General features: G+C 38.4%; 1 protein-coding gene across 3 annotated transcripts in view; it reads right to left on the minus strand.

The window, feature by feature from the left end:
• Positions 1–24,050, minus strand: part of CACNA1D (calcium voltage-gated channel subunit alpha1 D) — a 293,778-nt gene that overhangs the window by 91,565 nt on the left and 178,163 nt on the right. For 2 of the 3 annotated variants that reach the window (XM_072989635.2, XM_078385335.1), the window contains 12 exons: positions 23,703–23,850; positions 23,132–23,261; positions 20,321–20,380; positions 18,353–18,459; positions 16,307–16,394; positions 14,931–15,038; positions 14,582–14,634; positions 14,349–14,495; positions 13,689–13,890; positions 11,713–11,871; positions 4,308–4,418; positions 68–151 (listed from right to left, as the gene is read on the minus strand). In XM_072989635.2, coding sequence (XP_072845736.2) covers positions 68–151; positions 4,308–4,418; positions 11,713–11,871; positions 13,689–13,890; positions 14,349–14,495; positions 14,582–14,634; positions 14,931–15,038; positions 16,307–16,394; positions 18,353–18,459; positions 20,321–20,380; positions 23,132–23,261; positions 23,703–23,850 — 1,397 coding nt within the window. The remainder of the gene's footprint in view (positions 1–67; positions 152–4,307; positions 4,419–11,712; positions 11,872–13,688; positions 13,891–14,348; positions 14,496–14,581; positions 14,635–14,930; positions 15,039–16,306; positions 16,395–18,352; positions 18,460–20,320; positions 20,381–23,131; positions 23,262–23,702; positions 23,851–24,050) is intronic. The other variant, XM_078385334.1, reaches the window with a different exon arrangement.

Consider the following 24,050-nt stretch of genomic DNA (forward strand, 5'->3'; position numbering starts at 1 on the left):
GGGGGAGGAGATTGAGAGAGAGAGAGAGAGGGGTGGTACTGAGGAGGTTTGGCTGGGGTATACTCACATCAGCTTCACTGAGAACGATGTCTACTATGCTGCCAAGAACGACGAGGGAGTCAAACGTGTTCCAGGCATCACTAAAATAGCCCTGAACAGAGCAGGCAGGGTGCAAATGTTTGAGATTACAAATGAAATGTAAAAATATTTGCATACTTCTGTTTAGATTTTTTTTTTCATAAACAGAAATTACTTCACACACAAAAATCGATGGCATAATGAGGAATAACCCCAAACAATATTGTCTACTGAAGGAAAGGCTTATATGTGACATGATTTGCGTGCTACATGCCAGGAGAATTTTCAGGTGGATGACCTATGGTACGGGTAAGGTAAGGTGAACAGTGTGAGGCAATTGGAACAGAGGATGACTAAATGGGAAATTCTAGAAGCTACACTTCAAGTGGCAGAGAGTCAGTGTGATGTAATGGATAAACTATCAGACAAGGACTCAGGAAACCTGGGTTCAAATCCCTACTCATCCATGGAAATTCACTGAGGGATGAGAGGGATAAACTACTTTCTGAATGTCAAAAATGGTATTAAGGTCATCCTAAGTCAGAAGCAATAAAAGCAGCATACTCAAAAACAGAGTAGCTACTACGATCTCTACCTCCACCGGCCACAAGCTGATGCCCATAATTTGTAGCAATTTATTTGGATGATACCTGGCTGGAGAATATTGCCTTAACTGTTGGTAACACAGCTGAACCATGGTAGCTCTATGTCAGTTCCAAGTTTCCTCTCACAATTTTTGCTATATTCTGGTGTCTTCTTTCATTACGATTCATGAAAAAAAACGTTCTTTTGTACAGTCCCATGGGCTTGTACTGTACCTTGAAGATTCTGGAGAGCATCCTAGCATTGTGTTGACAAATTGGCACCATGAGGGAAATCAAGACCAGAAGAAAGACAGACATATAATTAAAAAGGTAATCAATGCAGGCATTTTCAATAGCTGCGTGGGAACTGTTCTTTAAAAATTAGAAGGAAATCTAAGTAGCCTTTTTGAATTTAATTTTTTTAAGTACTGGATCTATGAAAAAGGTATGGCAATATAAATATCTATAGAGAAGGAGGACAACATAAAGTTGATCTGAAACCGAAGCTTGATGGATTATGGCAACGTAACCACAGCTTCAAAAGCAGGGCCACTGCTTTACTAGCATGCGTGTTAGAATACCTATGCATAAAAACTCCAGACAAAAATTACTGTATGTCTGTAAATCATGGCCACAGAAACGATTGCGTTCATTTAAAGTGTTCACATGTGTTCATAGCATAAAAATAAGATGTATTTATCAGGAAATCTGCTCACTGATTCACAGCACCTTTGCTATTGTACAGTCTGATTACCCTGGGTCAAAGCAAGAAAAGAGCCAAGAGCCCAGAAAGCCAGAATGGTTGTATGGTCACAGAAATATGCTTTGGACCCTTTTGTCCCTGGTAATCAGCCTTATCACCATCCAGAGGAAAAGACATCTTAGTGGAACTTTGGAATATTTGGATTAAAGTCAGATTCTATTAATAATACTGAACTGCTCTTATCTTATCTAAGTACAGTTTTATTTCAGCCACTTTGTGAAAATACATTATCAGTAGAAGAAAAGTTCTAAGAATAGCCTTTCTTCATTTATTTCCTGTTCTTGGATCCTAATTTTTATAGAAACCTTTTTAGCCTTGCAGTTTAGCTGGCTGGATATAGCTCAGTGAGCTGGAGCAACTAGTTATAGAGCATGGGGTCAGGTGTTTGATTCTCCACTGTACATCACAGGAGAAAATCTAGCCCGTGTGACCTTAATGCATGGTACTACTTGGTGCATAGTACTACTACATTGTCCTACATGGTACCGGAGTAACTCCTGAAGAAGGTAATGTTTACTACTGAGGGCCATATCCCTGGGAAACCTTGCAGAGGGTCACCATGAGTCAGAATTGACCTGACAGCGCAGCATGAAATTAATTATTAACCAAGTTTTCATAGGATACTGAAAATGTATATAGATGGATTGAACCCCAAGCCGAACATGGGTCACAAGTTGGGCTAGAATTATAGGCGACCGATGAAGCAGTGTGCTTGCCTTGGAAGTGACGCACATCAATTTGTAAGGAAATGTGTTCTTTTGTCATATTATGGGACTTCTGGAACATTAAAATTGTATGTCACATACTGATTCCTTAAGGTACACCTTTCCTATCAGTACATACAAATATTGTTCTCAGCAATGTGTAAAGCAAGAGCAGGCAAACATAAATAGAAACATCAAGTCAAATAAAGACGGTTCTGGAAAAGGGGAAATGGAATATATGGACAAGTCACAGCAAGTAATGTTGCATCACACATCTCACAGCCTTCACCACTGCAACACCCCAAGATCAATCTACTTACTAGATATCTTTTCTTTTTTGGCACACAAATCTGATACAGAATGGCAAGGTAAATATTTTCATATTTAATTATGCAGATGTTGACTTTCCTGAAGTTATAAATGAACTGCTAATTTTCAGATAGCATTGCAATAGTCTTATTTGTAAGCAGATACTGACATATTAGATCCACTCATGCTTTAATGATCTGGAGAGCATTCCTAACATAAAGCAGAAGCAAGGATGTGCTTCCATTCTGAATTGCACGGAGCCCCAACACATGAGAAGCAGCACACATGTAGGTGTCTTTTGCAGTTGATGGCACTCTGTATGTGGATGTCAAAAGACAGTGCTAGCTGATTGAGCTACCTTACCATTAGAGAGAAGCCCAAGCCAGTTATTAAGGAGGCTTGTGGAGCCCACACACATTGAAGGGAGCCTACTAGCTCCAGCCCTTCCTTCTGTGGAATTGAGAATGGGACTATCTGAAGAAGGAGAGGATGCCTCTCCATGTAAGTCAGAACCCCAATTCCAGAGCTTTTTTGCTCAGACGGAAAAGCTACCCAGGCACAGCAGCATCCTCTTCTTTAGTCAGTCACATTTTCCTGTTCGATGTTACAATGGGGTGGGGTGGGGGCAGGACTAGGATTTCCCCCCTTAACATGTATGGGTTCCAAACACCTTTTTAATGACCAAACAGGGTTTTTCTTTCATGGCAACACAGACTCTGCTATGACACCACTGAATTTGAGAAAAAGCAGTGAAATCTCCAATTTTGGTCAGGGGTGCACTGAGGTATGTGTGCTAAACATTTTGCTCTAGTACCACAGCCCAAATCTAATTCCCCATCTAACATTTCTATTGGCTTCAAAGCGGGAAATATAGACACTTCAGGTCTCAACCCACAGATTCTTCTCTCCTCAACTGGTGGGAGGACGTTAGTTGGGGATCAGCATAGGATAAAAGGGTTAATCTTTCCTGAACCATTCATTACCTATGCCAAAATCACCCTGTGATAAAGATATTATGAACACCTATCACAGAACTCTCCTGTCACATGTGACTTGACCCTCAATGGGACAGCAGTAGGACTGTAAAATATAGTGACAGTGGCTCACCATAACAAGGAAATTACTTTGCCCCCACAACAATATCATTGGGACATGCACATAAAACAAAGATTAGATTTAGATTGTAATATTAAAAAATCCATTATTAAAATAATAATACTAAGCCAATAATTAACTTGTTGATATCTATTCTCTTTGACAAGCTCATTTTTCTTTAACATTCAGATTTATATAAAACTTTCTCAACTGAAGAGCTTGTTTGCACTTTTAAAAATTGTTACCACTAAGACAGGAGCTATGAAATAGAAAGAATTGTAAAGTACCCACTTGAAAATGATTAGATGTTGAACCAGCATTATTGATAACTTTATACATGATGCAACAGATTGTGATGTTATATCACCACAGTCAGATGTGGTATTTCATCCCTAACTCTGATGGCTAACACAGTATAGTGTGATAAAGTTCAAGATTAGTATTTCCGTACTATTAAACTTCATATCAAAATATTACCATCTTTGGTATAAAACATGTTAGAAGAGGTTAGGTTTGTCACATTAATACACTCATGACCTTTAGCTAATACTCAGCAAATATTGATGAGGGGGGAAAATGTCAACAGCTCATTTCCTGCAGCCACATCAATAGTATTATCAGATGTTAGATTTCTGTGAATCTTTTCCTGATACTTTACCATGTAAAACCCATAGCCTTTTGTTCAAATATGTCTATCAATCTATCTAATCACTAGCAGTTTTTAAAATAACAGATGAAAAGACACACCTAAATAAACCATGAATAATTTCTTACCTTGGGCTTAAACGCAATGAGTTTCAAAACCATTTCAACAGTAAACACAGCAGTAAAAACCATATTCAGAATATCCATAGCATCATTAAAAAGCTTAGATTGCCCATAGTGCTGCAAATGAAACAGATGAGAGGAATAATAATAGTACTGTTAATAGAAAGTTATTTTTTTAGAGTAAAAGCTATTTTCTAGACTTGAACTAATAAGCGTTTTCATGCCTTTTAATACCTGCATGCAAAGAGAAGGCTGCAACCAGCAACTTCTCCAGAAAGAGTGTGTGAATACTAGTTGATAATGCCTTGCTATATGGCAATCCCTGTTTAAGTGAGTGATTATTTGAGGTGTGCTTTTCAGTCTTCTTCAGAATGATATAATTTAAACAGATCAAAGCATGTATATTTAAAGTTGACACTGAAGTAAATCATCACTCCTAATGACACAGACAGAGTGTTATAAAGGCTCTAAGCAAAATCCGTCTTTCTTCTCCTCCATTATACCCTTCAGTTCTCAGTACTATTCAAAAAGGAGGCTTCAAGAGCACAGAGGGGCCAAAGAGAATAATCAGTCTCCAGTTCCACAGATGTGAACAATTCCACGAATCGAACAACCTCACTGGATCAGTTTATGCTCTCAAAGTATATTCAAGGCCAGTTTTTCAGGGCCAGTATCTCTTTCTTATCCATGCTTAAGAGATACCGTATTTTTTGCTCCATAAGACGCACCTCAGCATAAGATGCAGCTAATTTTTAGAGGAAAATGGGAAAAAGAAAAAAAATATTCTGAAACAAGTAGCATAATAAAGTTGTATGGTATCTCTATAGGCAGAGTGATCCCACGTGAGGAGGTCTATTACTTTATATAATACATTTTGAATTATGTACACCATTAGGATCAGTGTAAAGTATCAAAAATTCAGGTTTAAGATATCATTAGAGTGGGTTGCTTTGAATAATATGACAAATCTCAAAAGAACTAAAAGCCTTTCACTCAGTGAGCAACTGAAACAAATTCTACTTTTCATCAACAATGCCTCATGTGCCCCTTAATGTCACCAGTCAGCAATCCAGCCAGGAATTTGTCAGAATATAGAAATTTTATAGGCCTGAACCTGGATAAATGTGTTATTAACGAGCTGCCATTGTGCACAGATGTCTGTATGCTGAGTCACTCTGACTACTGAGAAGATGATGCAATGTCTGGAAATGAGAAGACACCCAGGTGCAGAAGTCGTGTGTCTTCTGATTGGACTAGAGAAGCCATGTATATGTATATAAGTGAACAGTGTCTTTGTATCATGCTCTTCTCTCTCCACCATTTGCTGCTATACTCTATACCGGTTTGTGTAATGATTTCCTGCCATGCTGATGTGATGCCTGCCTGTACATACTTGTAAATATTGTAAATACAACTGTCTTGCAAAAGAAGAAGAACTTGTAAGTGTCTTCAATAACTCTGCGCATTTTCCTGTCGCCAAATCCTTGACAGAGGTTATGGGCCCAGCAACGTGTGCTGCGCAAGCTATTTAAAGTCAAGACGGTGGTGAGTAATGTGGGTGAAGTATATAAATGAAGGAAGAGAGAGACAGTGACATAGAAAAATTGGGAGAAGACAGTTCATCTGTTAGCCCAGGAGGGGAAAGGAAACAGAGAACTGCAAGAGAAGGCAGGATGGCGTTGAGCGCAGGAGGCATAGGAGGATTAGCAATAAACAGGCTGAATGACAAAGACTATAGAACATGGGCAGTGAAGGCAGAAATGCTGTTAAGAAGAGAAGCATTATGGTCATATGTGAGTAATCCTCCAGCGCAGTTAACTGAGGAGGAACAACAAGAGCATGAGAAGGCTCTGAGTACCCTCATTTTGTCAGTAGAAGATGAACAGTTAGTACGTGTGCAAGGACTTGTCACAGCCAAGGCAGTCTGGGACAGATTAACAAACATTTATTTAAGAGAAACAGCAGGCACGAAGATCTCTTTAACCAGAAGGCTATATAAGTGCCAAATGCAGTCTGGTGAATGTGCTTCCAAGCATCTACAAACAATGAAAGGACTGTTCAATGAACTGGAGTTAATGAATGTTCATTTTACAGAGGAACATAAGGTCTTTGTGATCTTGAGCAGTCTGCCAACTGATTTTGATATGCTGATTACAAGTTTGGAAAGTTTGCCTGAAACACAACTAACTCTGGAGTACATTACATGCAGAATTTTGCAGAAGCAGGATCGCTGGAAGGAGAGGTCCCAAAGTGCTGAAGGAAGCCACGTGAGAGCTGACTGGGAGAGATGGAGACAGATTCCAGAGAGCAGCATGAAAAGGATACCAGCTACAGACCGAGAGCAGCATGGGCGTGCCATGACAATTAAAGCCTGTTACAGATGTGGATCGAGGAATCATCTTCTAAGAGATTGTGGACAGAAAGAAAACTGCTTAAAAGGAGAGACAATTTCAAACAGAAGGGAACCAGCAGCAGCTTACAGACGCTCTGCAGAAGGCAACAGGAAAGGAATTTCTCTTGTTAAGAAAACAAGAGATAAGGCGTTCAAGGTTGCAAACACAGCTGTGTGGATAATAGACAGTGGCGCTGTAAATCACCTTACTAACGATCCAGAAATGTTTTGTTTTCTAGGAGACACGGAGGTGAGAAGCGTGACGCTGGCAAATGGACAGAAAGCAGACGTTCAAGCAGAAGGAAGGATATTTATTCCCAGCCTAAAGGAAGAGATAAGTAACGTATTACTGGTTCCCAGAATAGACTGTCAATTATTAAGCGTCTCAGCCCTTGACAGACAAGGGTTCTCTGTGATATTTGAAAAAGGGGAATGCATAATTAAGAAAAAGAACAGAGTAGTTGCAAAAGCAAAACAAGAGGAAAGTTTGTATGTATTAAAAAGCAGAACACATAAAGACACACACATGGTGAATAAGAACGAACCACAACATAACAACTGCATACATTTGCTACACAGGAGACTGGGGCATGTGAACTTTAAAACTGTGCAGAGAATGGAAAACATTGCTAGAGGTGTACACATAAAAGATTGTAAAAATTACTTAGATTGACAGGTGTGTAAGCAATCTAAAACGCATGTGGCTCCAAAATGGAAACTGAGTGTCAGAAAGACAAATAGACCTTTTGAGCTGGTACACGCTGATTTGATAGGACCATTCTCACCCTCATGAGGAGGGGCAAAATATTCATTGATTATTGTGGATGAGCACACACAATTTTCGTATTGCTTTACGTTAAAATCAAAAACAGAGGTCTTTCGAACCTTTAAGAAATGGGTGAAATTAATTGAAAGACGTTTTGGCCACCAGGTGGTGCAACTGCAATCTGATAGAGGTTCAGAATTCATGAACACAAAGTTTCAAAGGTGGCTAGAGAATACAGGGATAAGCCACAGAAAAACAAGTCCATATTCTCCATTTCAAAATGGTGTGGCTGAAAGGAGAAATGGAGTGCTTCAGGAAATGAAGGATGCATTGTTAGCAGATGCAGAAATGCATCATGGATTTTGGGCGGAGGCACTGAAAACTGCTAATTATTTAGTGAACAGAATTTGGTCATCTGCCATAGACCAGACTCCATATTTCATGCTCTTTGGAAAGGAAACTTCATTAAAGCACCTGAGGGTATTTGGTTGTACTGCATGGGTACACGTACCAAAAGAGTTAAGGAGAAAAGGCAGAGCTAAAACAAAGAAAATGAGGTTCCTAGGTTATGAGCCTGGATCAAAAGCATATAGGTTTGTGGAATGAAGCAGAAATATTGTGATATCCAGGTCTGCAAGCTTCAATGAAGGTGAGAATTGGGATAAAGTGCATGATAATTCCCAGATATTTATCCCATTAAATGACACAAGGAGGAGTCAGATTAGGCAGTCAGAAACACATGAAGAAGACACGAAGTCCTCTACTGAAAAAGATGAAGAACATGAAGATGAAGAAGAAAAACACATTAGTGAGTCAGAGAAAGAGTCAGAAACACAGAGTCCTAGGAGGTCTGAAACGGCAAACAAGGGTGTACCACCCAAGAGGTTTGGAGTGGGTGGAGTAAAAGTTTGTTACGTTTACCTAGAACCTAGAAATTATGAAGAGGTAATGGAACTTCCTGATTTTGAAAGGAGGAAATGGCAAGATGCCATGGATGATGAAATAAAATCCATGGAAAAGCACAAAGTGTTTACAGAAACAAAGCTACCTACAGAACACAGAGGTTACAGGTAACAAATGCGTGTTTAAAAGAAGGTTAGAAAATATATGGTTCTTGTATTGAAACAAATGGTGCAATAAAAGTAATGGAGGACAACACTACATGTATACACATGGCTGAAACGGAAAGAGTGAAAAACAGAGGTAAACATGTTGATATTAAATATCATAATGTAAGGGAGGCAATAAAAGAAAAATTGATTGAATTAGAGTATTGCCAGACTGAAGACAACATAGCAGACATATTGACTAAGCCTTTGAGTACTCAGAAGCATGAAAAATGTATACAAGAGTTGGGAATGTGTTTTATTCAGGCATAAAAAATTAGGAGGGGTGTCAAAATATAGAAATTTTATAGCCCTGAACCTGGATAAATGTGTTATTAACTAGCTGCCATTGTGCACAGATGTGTGTATGCTGAGTCACTCTGACTACTGAGAAGATAATGCAATGTCTGGAAATGAGAAGACACCCAGGTGCAGAAGATGAAGCCATGTGTCTTCTGATTGGACTAGAGAAGCCATGTATATGTATATAGTGAACAGTGTCTTTGTATCATGCTCTTCTCTCTCCACCATTTGCTGCTATACTCTATACCGGTTTGTGTAATGATTTCCTGCCATGCTGATGTGATGCCTGCCTGTACATACTTGTAAATATTGTAAATACAACCATCTTGCAAAAGAAGAAGAACTTGTAAGTGTCTTCAATAACTCTGTGCATTTTCCTGTCACCAAATCCTTGACAGAATTCCTTTGTATTATGTTATTTACGCTACCTGGACGAGTCTTCTCCCTTCCTCCATGGAGCTCTCTCTCTCTCTCTGCTTCCCCCAGCGTCTGGCTGGTCATGTGATCGAGCTGTCCAGTAAGCAGCGCTGGTCCTACATCCAGCACTGGGATGCTCGTGGGGGATAGCTACTCTGGGACTTGTAATTAATTAACGTTTTATTTTATTTTTACGTATATTTATTTGATGTATATTATGTATATTTTTCCTTGTTTATGTATGTTTATTTGAAGTATATTATTCTTATTTTGTTCTATTGTATATGATTTTTTTTGTTATTTGATTTATTTATACTTATAAGTTTTTAAGTTTAATCATTTTTTCTTTCTCTTTTCCCTTTCCTTCTTTGCTCCCTCCTCTTTTCCCTTTTGTCATGGAATGGAAGGCCTGCCCCCCCCCAGCGAGGGGCCCCAAAACATCTCTGTGGTCACGGATAGGGGAAGATATGGCGTTGGCGCCGTCCCCGCTCGTGTTAGAAGAACGATGGACAGATGCCTGAAAGCTGTGCATTGTTCTGAGACGGTGACCAACCCCCAGAATCGAGGTAGCCAGACCAGTCGTCCCTCCACTCTACGCCTGGTGTTGTTGAATGCCAGGTCTGTATCCAATAAGGCCCAAGTAATACATGACCTTATCTTGGAGCAGGATGCAGACCTGGTTTGCATAATCGAAACATGGATTGGCAGAGAGGGGGGTCCCCCCCAGCACTCATCTGTCCGCCCGGTTATGCTGTCCAACACCAGGGTAGACTGGAGGGTCGGGGGGGGAGTAGCCATAGTCCACAAATCCAGCTCAGAGGTCGCTAGGTGCTCCTCAGTGGTAAAGCCGGGTCTTGAGGCCCTCCACGTGTCGATAGGGGCCAGGGATGGTATTGGGATCTTGCTGGGCTACCGTGCTCCCCGCGACCCAGCTATTTCCTTACTGGAGCTGGTGGACTTTGTCTCCACGGCACTGTTGAGTTCCCCGAACCTATTGGTTTTGGGGGGTTTCAACGTGCATGCGGGGGCAGAGACTTCCGGGCCAGCTCTTGAGTTCTTGGAGACCATGGCCTTCTTGAACATGTCCCAACATGTCAACGGCCCCACCCACGTGGGTGGCCACACACTTGACCTGGTCTTTTCCACTAATGGGAGCGAGAGTGGTCCGATGGTGACTGACCTTGAGTCGGTACCCTTGTCATGGTCGGACCACCACCTAATAAAGTGTACCCTTAAAATGGCTCTCCCCCCTCGCAGGGAGCAGGAACCTATTGTTATGGTTCGCCCTCGAAGGCTACTGGATCCGATCGGATTCCAGGAAGCCATGAGAGGTGTTACGGCTGACCTGGCTGGCGCTCCTGTCGAGGCTCTGGTTGACGGTTGGTTCGCCGCTGCTGCTAGGGCTGTAGACACGATTGCTCCTAAACGCCCTCTCCGCCACAGAAACTGCCCGGCGCCCTGGTTTAATCAGGATCTCCGGGCACTGAAGTGGGTCAGGAGACGGCTAGAGCGCAAATGGAGAAAGGACCCGACGGATTTCAATTGGATAGCTGTCAAGGTCGCTACTAACCTTTACCTTGCCAAGGTAAAGGCTGCCAGTAGATCATACTTCGCTAACCGGATAAGGGAGGCTTCCAATCAGCAGGCGGAGTTATTCTGTATAGTACCTCTAGCTCTTTGGTCACAAAGCCTACTATTTCCATATGTAGAACATACTTGCAAAATGGATTGATAGAGAAGAATGAAGGAACATTTTATATTTTTTAATCCTATTTTTTAAATTATCTTTTTAAAATCTATTTATTGTGCATCATCTGGGAGCTGTAGTGAGCAGGCATGCAGTTAAAAACACTTTATAATTTTTAAAACAATTATTTAACATTTTAAATATTTTAATACTAAAATAACCCTTTGATAGATACTTGGTAAGACAACTAACTACATTACACCATATTGAATGTGCCCTATTGTCATCATTTTCAGTAATATATGCAAGAAAAAGGTGAAAGATTCATACAATCTGAAGAGAAACTAGAGAATGATTTGCAATAAAGATATCTTAGGTTGATGATGTGCCTTTCACTGTGACTGTGTTTCTGCCCTTTTTCTAAAGAAACAGAGGTGCAAACACAGGATGCCCTGCCACATGAATAGACAGAAGTACAACAAGACTTTCCCCCTCCTCTCCTCCTCCATGTGTCCTCCAGATTAGCTCCTCAATTTGAGGATATGTGAGGACTGTAAGAAAGATCCTTCCCATCCTCATTCCTGTCATAAGGTTACATCAATGAGAGCTTAATTCTAAGGGTAACAAAATTGCACTTAAGTTCTTCATACTTAAACTACACCAATATAGCCTATTAGCTCATACCATGGTTTCCTTAGGGATTCTGTTCATGAGTAACTGGCAGCGAGTCCAGTGCCTACCTGCATAGCCAAGCAAAGGGTGTTCAACATGATGAGGACAAACATGATGTATTCAAAGACTGTAGAGTTGACCATATACCAGAATTTGTACTGGTAGGGATTTTTTGGAATGTATCTACGTAAAGGTCGTGCTTTCAAAGCATATTCCACACATTGTCGCTGTTAAAGGTAGAAAAGTAAAAAAACAGCAGTGAGGCCATGTTCTAGGCCAGCACATCAAAAGCAAGCTTTGCTGTCCAGAATGGTTTAGCAGTGAATTTTACTGCCTACAGCTCTGGAGTATGGCTAAAACCTACAACAAATCAGTTTTTTAATAATTAACTTGATTTTGGAAAAGTGATCTTATGGAATACAGTTCTAAAATCCCTTGGTTAGCACAGAACTAGTAGGCTAAAAAAGGATCCCCCCCCCAAACTCTTCAACTACTTCCTGATTTTGGGGTCAATTAACAAACAAACAGCACAATGTCTTTTAAAAAAGCTAATTTAAACAAGCTATTTTTTTTTCTCAGTTGTGAAACAGTTGAGCAACAATTACTCTGTCTCATATCTTCCAGTTCTAAGTGCTTCAGTCCACAAAGCAACATGGGATGAAATAGTCAGAACTGGTAGGACATATTCTTAGACGTTGTTGCATGACATGCATATGATAGTCATCATTTGTACCATTTGCACTCATCACCATTCCCCATATACAGTACTAATCTCCCTACTTATTTGTTAAAAATGGCAGGAAATATATCCAGAATAGTTGTGTGCTAAGTTTTAATTATGTTGTTGTTTTAGTACATTTGCAAACCAAGCTGGTATCTGTAGAAAATAAGGACAGTTTGAAAATACTAGTCTCTTAAAATAATTAATTAATAATCAACTACTGTTAATTTAAATAAAGTCATATTTATTTAAAATGTTTTTGCCCTGCCTTTCTCCTATAATTAATCCAATGCCATTTACAACATTAAAAAGAAGTAAAACTAAAAGCTAAAAACAGAAAAATTATTATTTTCAAGATAATTAAACAAACATATTAAAAACAGTAGATAAAATCATTACTAAACAGATTTTTAAAAGCAACAAAGTACAATCCCATTTTTTAACAAAACACTCTTAGATGTCCAGTCACTAAGAGAAAGTCTGCCTGAAGAGAAAGGTGTTTGCCTGTTTGTGGAAGGACAGCAAAGATGGGGCCAGTCAGGCCTCCTGTGGGAAGGCGTCCAGAGTCTCGGAGCAGCAACGGAGAAGGCCCTTTTCCATGTCCCCACCAAATGCACCTGTGAGGGTGGTGGGACACAGATAAAGGCCTTTCCGGATGATCTGGTGCTTTTTGCCTTATGGTTTCTATCCCAGTATGCATTACTTTACATCTAACTGGCACTGAACCTTATGTTTTTGCCTCGTAATCTCATTTGGAAAGCTTTGCAAATAACTTGGGTGCTTTTCATTGTGAATAATTTGAGGTAATCTACAAATTATTTAAGTGTCATGGATCCTTCTGCTTACTGGCATTAGACCTTCAGATTTCCTGGACCTCAGCCTCCAGGAATCCCACCCCCAACCAGAATTCTAGGGCTTTAGACAAGAAACTGAAGTCTTCACAGGAGTTTTAAATTACTTATAACTGAGAAATGAAGGCTCCATCAGCCATTTTGATCCTGTGAAGACAAGAGAGAAAATTAGTGGGAGGAGCTTCAAGGGATTAGGGACTGGTAAATTTTTTGAAAGGCACCCTTACTGAGCTTAATGAGTGAAGAGACTACCAACGCCCTAATCCCTTATGACTATCACTTACTCACAAGAACTATACATTTACTCCAACATGACGCTTTCTCCATGACTGAAAGTAATACCCGCACTCCACCAGAATGATGGTTGTTCATGACAAGCCTGCTCAGTAAAGTATAACAGCTGAAGAACAACTTGTTCTGAAATGACAGCTACTGGTTCCACAGAATTAAGTTTCAAAGTATTATTCATTACCTGGTTTTTGTCCAGTTCACAGTTCTTATATTCTTGTTCTCCCTGCTCTTGGAATGTAACAATTACAAAACCTACAAAAATGTTCATCATGAAGAAAGCAATAATGATGATGTAGATGATGAAGAAAATAGAGATCTCCACTCTGTAATTGTAAATAGGGCCTATATTCTCTCCATTTGAATCTATAGCTTTATAGAGAAGCCTGTGCATTTAAGAAGAAAAAAGAAAAAAAGAAACTTAAAAATGTTTTAAATTAAGCAAGTCTGTAAGTCTGAATTTTATTTGCCATTAAGTTGGCAGGAGCTATGAATTTAGGTTATTGCACTCATTGCCAAAACTGTTAAACAGGTTAAAGTAAAAATGCTAATATTTTTCAAAATTGCATTAAAAAAAGAATACAAAAAATTATTAAATTATAAATTTAAAGTTAGATGAAATAATTGAGATGGGATTTTCACATTTCAGGCTTGTGTTTTATTATTTAACGCACATATAAAACTTTTAATTTTGAAAATAAACAAGTTAGTGTCTCTTATCTAAAATGCTTCTATGCAACTCAAAATATGGCAAGTCATGTACAGTTATGTTATGAACAGTTTGATCTATATTTTTCTAATAAGAAAAATACCAGCAGAAACACACTACAAATGATATACTTACGCAGGCCAGCCTTCAAAAGTTGAAACAGTAAAAAGAGCCATCATAGCTGTAAGCACATTATCAAAGTTGAAATCACTGTTCTGCCATATTCTCTCTCTCACCATGGGGCTATCCACGTCTCCATCTTTATAAACAATAAATATTCCCCTATAGAAGGAAAGTCAAACAGCTATTATATCAGTTGTCTTGTATTTATGTATTCATTCACAGAGGCAAAAAGAAAATCTTCTCACCGGCACTCCACTGGGTTCTGTTTTGCTTCATCTGTACACCGATAGAACTTTCCCTGTGTGTAAAACAGAACGCAAAGGTAAAAGGTTAACTAACTATTAACAATTCCTAAGTCTTCCTTTTTCAATAGCCTCTTAAGGAATTCAGTGAGATTCACAACGGAATGATTTACCAATTCAGTCCACTATCCAGGATTAGAATATTATGATGTTATGTTACTAGATCTGCTTTGATTTGGATTTCCACATTAAGGAGGAGGTTGGACTTACAGGCCCCTTCCAGTTCAATTATTCTATGACTCTATATGTTCTAGGGAAAGTAAGCTGTTCTCTTCCTGCTTCTTTTGCTTACCTTAAAGAGCTGGACACCAATACATGCAAACATGAACTGCAGTAAAGTTGTAACGATCATGATATTACCAATAGTTCGAATAGCTACAAAGACACATTGAACTACGTGCTGTAGAAGAAGAAAGAAAAGAGAAGGGTCAGTATAATTTTTTTTGTGTTCCATCATTATGCTTAAAGAACAATAATTTCATCCATTTTATATTTTAAATACACAGTGATCTTATTTGGTGCTGCAAAAGATGCTTTGCTAATTGTCTTCTCATAATCTGCAACAGAAAAATAGGATATCACCTATCTGCAATGGTTCCCAACCTTTTTGACACCAGTGATGGGTTTAATTGAAGACCGTTCTCCCAAGGACCAGGGAAAGGGTACTTGTTAAGCAGTAGGTTGTTCAAGGATAGCTTTGAATTAAGCTCATTATATGTATTGTGTCAAGACAGATGAGTGGCAAGCAGGAGGTGAGCTGCAATTTAAGCTCCACCTCCTGTCAGATCAGCAGCAGGATTAGAATCTAATAGGAGCATGCTGATAGGAGGCGGAGCTTCGCTTCCCTCCTCCTGCTGCTAGATCAGCTGTGCCTGTGGCATTAGAATCTAATAGGAGTCTGCACTCCTATTAGGTTCTAAGCCACTGCTGATCTAATAGGAGGCGGAGCTTTAATGCAGCTCACCTCCTGCTTCTGCTCACCACTCATCTGTCCCAGTGGCCCGGTCCTTCCAAGGCCATGGACCGGTAGTTGGGGTCCCCTGACCTATCTGATAGAATGGTGACACTGCCATTGGTAGGGTTCGTCTACCTAGTAGACAGACTTAAGCAATGTTTACAGAATCTAACAGTATAATCCTACACATGTCAAAATACGTCTCACTCAAACTAGATATAGGAGTGGAGCCTCATAACTATGGCTGCTTAGGACAAAAGGAAAAGACTTCCCTTCTTTGAACAAGAAATAAAAATAAAGAAGCCCATTAGTGTAAAAGACAGTGAGAAAGTGCCAGGGGAGAAGGTGGACCATGGATTCAGTAGATCGAGACCAGGAAAGGTCTGGGTCTACTGTGGATGGACAAGCAGCATATCATCGGGACCCAGATGAAGAATATTATATTTGAGAGAGAACCCAGAAATACAGCACAATATGTAAGATGGTTGCAAAAAAGGTCTCAGTAGCATTTAGCGAAAAGCACAAGAAGAGAAATAAACTTCAGAATTATGCTGCAAAGCACTTTTAATGGAAACAGCATAAATACTGGGCCCAAAGTTTCCAAGTTACTTGAAAATGAATCCTTCACATCTTCTTAGAAATAGATATTTCTAATTATTATTATTAGTCTGCAATCAGAGTATATCATTTGCAAAGAAAATTCAGATAAACACCTTAAGTCCTTTTGCTCTGTTAATAGCCCTCAAGGGCCTTAAGACTCTTAAAACTCTTAGAATCTTCACAACTGAGATAGCGCTTGATCTAGATGAAAAGTAAAAAACAACAACAAAGCATTAACTTGTTATGACATAATGTTATTAAGCTATTATGACCAAATTAAGTAGTATACACGGACAAAATCCCATCAAGATCTGAAATAATTTCATTTACTTTTAACTAGTAAGTAAATCCTATGTGTGAATTATTTTTAGATCCCTGTTCCTGCTCCTCTCTTTTTTGATACAATAGCGCCTCTCCAGGTGGGTAACTCTTTAGCAAGGGACATAAGCTCTGTGTATTCTCGAAGGCTTTCACAGCCGGGATCCAATAGTTGTCGTGGGTTTTGGGTTTTCCGGGCTGTTCAGCATTGAAGCTCTGCTGGTGTTTGTGGATTTCAATGGCTTCCCTGTGCAGTCTAACATAATGATTGCTAGTATTGTCCAGTACTTCAGTATTTTGAAATAGAATTTCATGTCCAGATTGTTTTAGGGCATGTTCAGCTACTGCAGATTTTTCTGGTTGTTTTAGTTTGCAGTGTCTCTCATGTTCTTTGATTCTGGCGTGGATGCTGCATTTTGTGGTTCCAATATATACCTGTCCACAAATGCAAGGTATCCAGTATACTTCTGCAGTGCTGAGGGGGTCCCTTTTGTCCTTTGCTGACTGTAGCATTTGTTGTATTTTTGTGGTGGGCCTGAATACTGTTTGTAGGTTCTGTTTTTTCAAAAGTTACCCCATGTGGTCCGTGACTCCTTTGAAGCATGGCAAAAATATTTTATTTGTTGGTGGCTGTTTTTCCTCTTCAGTTTGGTGTTGTTTTCTTGGTTTGATGGCTCCCTTGATTTCATTCTTGGAATATCCATTTGCCTGTAGGCCCCAGTTTAGCCCGGAAAAGCCACAACGACATAAGCTCTTCTTAACAAAAATTTGTTTTGAACATGCTTCTTTAATCTACAGCACAGCTAAACAGACTCAAGATAGAAACTGCAGCAAGGGACTTCTTCCAAGCTGTTCTTTAGAATATAGATACAGTGGGGTCTTGACTTGAGAACTTAATCCGTATTGGAAGGTGGTTCTCAAGTCAAAACGTTCTCAGGTCAAATCTGCATTTCCCATAGGAATGCATTGAAAACCATTTGATCCGTATCTGCTCTTTTCCGTCCATAGAAACTAATGGGAAGCTGCTATTCCGCCTTCGACCACTAGAGGGGGATATTTTGGTTTTTTTTTCTTAGGTCAAGAAAGGTTCAGGGAAGGCAGGGAAAATACAGTCCAGGCAGTACAGTACCAGGCAGTCTGAAGACTGTCTCCCAATCCACTCTCTAAATGCTGGGAGGAGTGAGGAAGCAGACAGGCACCCTTTTCACTGGCCAACCGTTAAATGAAAGTTCAAATTTTGCACTTTCCCTGCCTCCCACGTGGTTTTTTTCAGTTCTTAACTCAAATCTAAGTATGTAAGTCAAGTCAATATTATCCTATGAGAGTGGTTCTTAAGTCAAAATGTTCTTAACTCGAGCCGTTCTTAAGTCAAGACCCCACTGTACATAGGTAGATATTAATGCTTTTCCCTTGTGAAAGAGCATCTTTCAAAAAATGGTAGGAGCCATCTGTATCTGTGCAACTTGTCCTCTCCATTTTTGTCTCTCTAACAGATTCAAATAAAATATAATTAAAATGCCATCATTAAAACAGACAAATAAACAAACATAACTAAACCAATATTATTAAAAGAGGTAATATTTCAATATAGTTGAATAAACATAATAAAACAGCACATATATGATAGGAATACCAAAACCAATGCTTGGAATGTGTTTGAGCAACTTAGGATTTTATTTGTCTATTTCAGACCAAAATGAATATACGTCACACGTTAAAAACAATGGTTCTAGCTGGTTCATGAGTACTGTTTATGGACACAAAACAGATGATTATAACAAGGAGGAGAGGAAAAAAGGTGGAGAGAGGGGAAAATGCAGAATTCCCACTCCAATACTTACTGAATGCCAAATGACACAAGGGACACACCCACTACCAACAAGTCCAACAGGTTAAAGTAGTTCCGGCAGAAAGATCCCTTATGAAGAAATGCTCCAAACACAGTCAGCTAAAAACAGAATGGTCACAGTTTAATTTTTGTTTCTCTTCTGCCTGATTTACATATAGGCTGTTTACAAGATGTTTGTAGTGAATGAATCTCATTTGTTGGAGCAATTAAGCTGCAATATGAAATTTAAAAAATCGGATCAATGCAATGCTAAGTTACATTAGTATCTGCAGATATCTGTACATTAATAAATATACATATAAAAATACAACACAGCCTTTGGAAATCCCAAATGAAGTTTAAAAATCACTCTTTCCAAACAAAAGCATGGTTCGACATTAATATTTTCTTGCATGTAAAAGGTCAGATTTCACATATTGCAATTTATTCTCATTTTAAGGAACCATCTATCTGAAGATAGCACTATGCCAGATCTACTGGAATGAGAAAAAGCTGGGTTGTCTTATGCATTCTTCTGTGCTTAGTACATCCTATTATTTCCCTTAAAGCTTGTTAAACAGTCCCTTATTGTTCTAGGGAAACATGCCAAAAGTGGAACTGCAACAAGAGATTAAGCTTTTCTCAAATAGTAAACATATTCTAGATCTCCACACTGGTATAAATAAAAATACGTATAATGTATTCAGAGAACCTATAGAGCTCTTCCCTTTCAGAATGCTTTATGAGTGAAGAATATCCATATAAGGTTATTTTCTCTATTTATCAAAATCTAGCTTTTCAATGCCAGAGCATGACTACTTAAAAATGGCTGTAAGTAAGAGTAGATAAAAAGACTAACTAAGCATATCTTGTAAACAGCCCAACTGGTGATGTTACAGAGTGTTAATCAAAATACACTGTAGAAGAAACACAGTAAAGCAGGAAACAGATTTGTTTTGTTTAATCCTCAACTAGAAATGCAAAGTTTATGTACTGATTCTTATAATACCACTAGGTGAAGCTTTACATGTCCGGGATACTCAGTAAATGACTTCAGCATGATGTGGCTATAGGAGATGATCCTAATATTGAAGGACTCAAAATGTGTGTTGACATGCTTTATCTGTTCCTGCCCAGTTTCCAATGGTTCTCTCGTTCAACTTCAGCATCAATTGTATCTCAAGAATGTTTACATGACCAGTACACCAAGCTAAACTATGTATCAGAGGTCTGAGTACCCTATTGGGCATCATTTGTAATCAGTACACAGACTATACATTAAAATACTAGTTCTAAACTCATGCGCGGGCAATACATTTAAACAAGCAATGTTTATACCTCTTCCTGTTTTTAAATGTATAGCCAAGATAAAGTATCTTAATATGTTTTTAAAAGGGCACAGTATCTTGCAAGTCCTTTTGCAAGAAAATAGTGATCTACTATTTTAGCTCTATGAATCTATAGTTCATAAAGAGAAATGAGAGATTACATGCTCCTCCTTTAAAAGATTTAAGATCTTTCACTTCGAAATGTCAGAAAAGGGAGGAGGAAAGCTCATGCGTAGTGAAATATTTTTTCTTTCTTCTGAGAAACCGGAAGTAGAAAAAAAAAGAGAGAGGAGAAAATGAGCTGTCAGATTGATGTAATGGTAAAAAGTAGCTTCTACATGCACCCAAAGGTTTAAAAAAGGAAGAAAAACCATGAATAAAAATATCCTTTGGTTTAAAAAACTGTTTTAGATTTGATTGTTGAGAGAAAAGGCGGAAAAGACTTCAAGTGCCTTTTCTTGGTAGGTGATAGAAAAAAATCCTTTAAAGCAAACTCTTTTATAAACCTGTTACCTTCAAAATGATCTCAAATGTAAACATACTAGTGAAGACATAATCTGCATACCCTAGGATCTGGAAGGTAAACACAAAGTTACAAACATTATTGCTAAAGCTGTATTTGATTTAAGAGGAATCAATTAACAGTTAATTACCTTTAACAGGATTTCAACAGTAAAGATGGCTGTGAAAGCATAGTCAAAGTAACCAAGTATCTGCAAGGCATAATATTTGCCAGAGTAAGAAATTCATCTACAAATGATGTATCAGAATTTACAATTTTGTTCACATACACAGAGATGAATTCTTAAGAACACAAGCATGAATTTAGGAAGAGCAATGTCCAACGTATGTAACAGCAACTCTTCAACTGAAAATTATTTCACAGCTAGTTTCTAAATCTGTCTTATCCTTCCTCTAAAGGTGCCATACATTGCTTCACTATCTCTCACTAGATTCCAAAATGCTGATCATGCTCAAAGATTTAAATAAATCGTTTTTCCCGCAGCAATTATTCTGCAAGGGACACTCAGAATTTTACATTATCACATCAGTGCCATAATTTTTCCATTGTTTGTTTAGATAATATTGATCTTGCAGATGGGAATACTTTGTTGTCTTAATTTTGGCCATCATCTTCGCTTCATGTGCAGATCTTTGGGAAAATCTCTCAGCACAGAGAGTTCTTTTTGCACTTTCTCAGAACAGCCCTCTAAATCAGGATATGGCAAGCTCTGGAGGCCATTTCTCTAACTCCAAGACCCTCTGTGGGCCACACCAAACCCTCCAAGTGAAACTGGGGATAACCAGAAGGTTACTTCCATTGTGAGACAGCCACTTCTAATTGAATTTTTAAAAAATTGGATTGGGGCTAAAAATGCTTTGGGGTCAGGCCTTGTTTAAGTGAATGATGATGCAATTGTAAGCATGATTCTTCTCTTCTCATAAAATATGTTTTACAGTCATCATGACCATAGAACTACAGAGCTAGAAGGACCCCTATGGCTCATTGAGTCTAGTCCGTGTCAAGGAGGTACAGTGGGGAATTGAATGCCGAGCCCTGGATCTGCAGCCACATTCCTAAACCACTAGGCAGAGGCTTTGGGGTACAATCAAAACAACCTTCAGATGGTAGAGGTGGCCTATGGTCTTCATGATTTCCAATGCTGATTTAAAAATACTTCTGTTTGCTCATGAAAGTGTAAAGACAGCAGCTAGCTATGTATGCTCATTCTATAAACCTTTCAAATTTGGATACATCATTGCATTATGATGCACGTCTACGTTTCTCTTCAAAACAATAATTACTCAGATAGGCATTTGTTAAGTATAACTGGTAGACATTTGAGCAATGTATGCTACATGAAGTAAAAGGACTTTATGCTACTTAAAACAGACAACATATAAAGCTCTCATTACTTGTGTAAGCTGCTTTGTTGCTATAGTACCTATACACTAAGTACTGTTGCTTATGAACTTGAAAAGACTCACTTTAGGTATTGGAAGCTATCTTAGAATAGCAGTTTCTTTTGACACTGAGATAACTCCTACTATAACTAGCTTCAGTTCAGAAGACCATCAAGATACCGAAGATATGTGATCAGCATATCAACTCTGAGTGCGCCACTCACCTCTTCGGAAACATGAGCAACCTCTACTCATACCCTTTTTCCCTCTACCTCACAAAGGGAGAAGTGAAAGAATGGATTCAAATTCCATTCCCAACAGGTTTACAATGCTTTGAAAACAATCACCTATCTGGCACCACAGGTGCGGTTGACTCAGCCTCAGAAACATGGTGCCTTAGCGTCCTTCTGAGTTTATTACTCAGGCAGAAGCTTGGAATAAAGCAGAGCAATATAAATAGACATGACCGTGTAGTAAGTTTTTGTTCCCCGGTTCCAGCATTACATAGTTATCACTATGCATCTTGTTAGTTGTATGTAAAAAAAAAATCACACTAGACTTGGGTAGATAGAATTATTCTAACAAAGCCATTATCTGTAAAGAAAGCCATATTTAGGGAAAGTCTTATTCTTTGCATATATAAGTCTCTAAGAATATTTTTAAATTGCTTCCACTCCTGCACACATATTAGATCATTCATGCCTATGATTTTAACAATAAAAGACTTTTCAGGTGGATGGGGGATGTCTTGTAAAAAATCCTAAATATTATTATTACTAAGACCTTCACTGGGAGAATAAAAAAAATGAAGAGCAAAAGTGGTCCGCCTAGAGTGGTCCGTGGGTCCAGATAGGCAGGAAATAAATAAATAAATAAATAAATAAATAAATAAATAAATAAATAAATAAATAAATAAACAAATAAACAAATAAATAAATAAATAAATAAATAAATAAATAAATAAATAAATAAATAAATAAATAAATAAATAAATAAATAAATAAATAAATAATACAATCATCTTATATTTTGGCTTAGAAAGCCATGATGGATCAGATCAGAGAACTATTTAATCCAGCCCTGTCATCCCACAGTGGACAACCAGAAAGGCATGTCAGGACATAGTACACTAGAAACTCCTACAAGATATAAACATGTTCCCTAACAACTGGTATTCAAATGGCATGCTCCCTTGTACTAGAGGTGACTAATAATAAAACAATGGCTAGTAATCACTGGAAGTCTTTTAATTCTTGTAGCTTCTAATCACCTTTTAAAACCATTACAGTTGCACCAAGATGTATTTGAAGGAAACAAATCTCAAGGCCTCCCTATGAAAAAAGTAATTTTGAGCCACAAGGAATCCCTGAATCATCTTTGGAATAACTCTTTGTTATAGAAACTCTATTAGTTGGTTCTAATATCCTGTTGAACTTTAAACAAACATCCACACACAGATGCTATGCCTTTGCCCTACTAATGATTAATTCCCAATCTGAAGGGCACATTTAACGAAGATCCAGCATGGAGATTCTTCTGAGCAGTCTATTTATCCTTACATTGTTTCGAAAGGAATGGCTGCGGATAGGGTCTTCAGCAGCAAGGGAAGCACTGCTAAGCATGATGAAGACAAGAATGAGGTTGGTAAATATGTGGTGGTTGATTAGCCTGTGGCACCCCACTCGGATCCTGAAGAATAAAATCAGAAGAGTTAACAGCATTATTACTATGGGCCAACTCATAAATGTAAAAAAATTGAACTTACAAGACATCTCAGGAAAATGCAAGCCTATACATTATTAAGCAGGATATATGAACATGCTACAGAATGAGACTCATCGAACCTTGGAAATATTAAATAATGATGGGTTACAGCATCTATTTGGACTGTGAAAATCATCCTCATCTAGCAAGCGCACCAATACAAATGCTTTATTAATCTACCAGGAGTTTAATCATCTAAGGAATTATTGTCAACAGGAATGATTTTATATGGTTACCCAGTCTGCTCTAGCTAGATGCCAGAGAAAGTCTGCTATTTATGGGAAAGTCTCAATGTAGTTTTATTGTTTAATACTGTAAGCAGCCCAGAACACTTCAAGCGAAATATATTTTTAAAAGATTATTTACGGATTCGTGTTGCTGAAAAGAAAGAAGGAGCTTCCTTCAGGAATTGGTGTCATCTTCTCCTTCATATTAAGTTCAGATATTCTTCGAGGCCGAGGGCCAGCAGGCACTTCTGGCTCTTCTTCGTCCTCCTCCTCTTCCTCTTCCCCTACTTTAAATGGAAGTAAAATATAACTTTTTTAAAAGTAAGAAAATGTTGTTCTTAAAAAAAACTAATTATTTAGGCAGTCAGGTAAATTTAAAAGAAGTGCTAGTTATTTATTTTCTATGTCCTTCTTCTGTCTGATAACACAGAGAAGGGCATAAATCATAATTAAATTATAATTAAAACATGTAAACAAACTAAAACAG

The sequence above is a fragment of the Pogona vitticeps genome, chromosome 2 (assembly GCF_051106095.1).
Source record: "Pogona vitticeps strain Pit_001003342236 chromosome 2, PviZW2.1, whole genome shotgun sequence".
Classification (NCBI taxonomy): domain Eukaryota; kingdom Metazoa; phylum Chordata; class Lepidosauria; order Squamata; family Agamidae; genus Pogona; species Pogona vitticeps.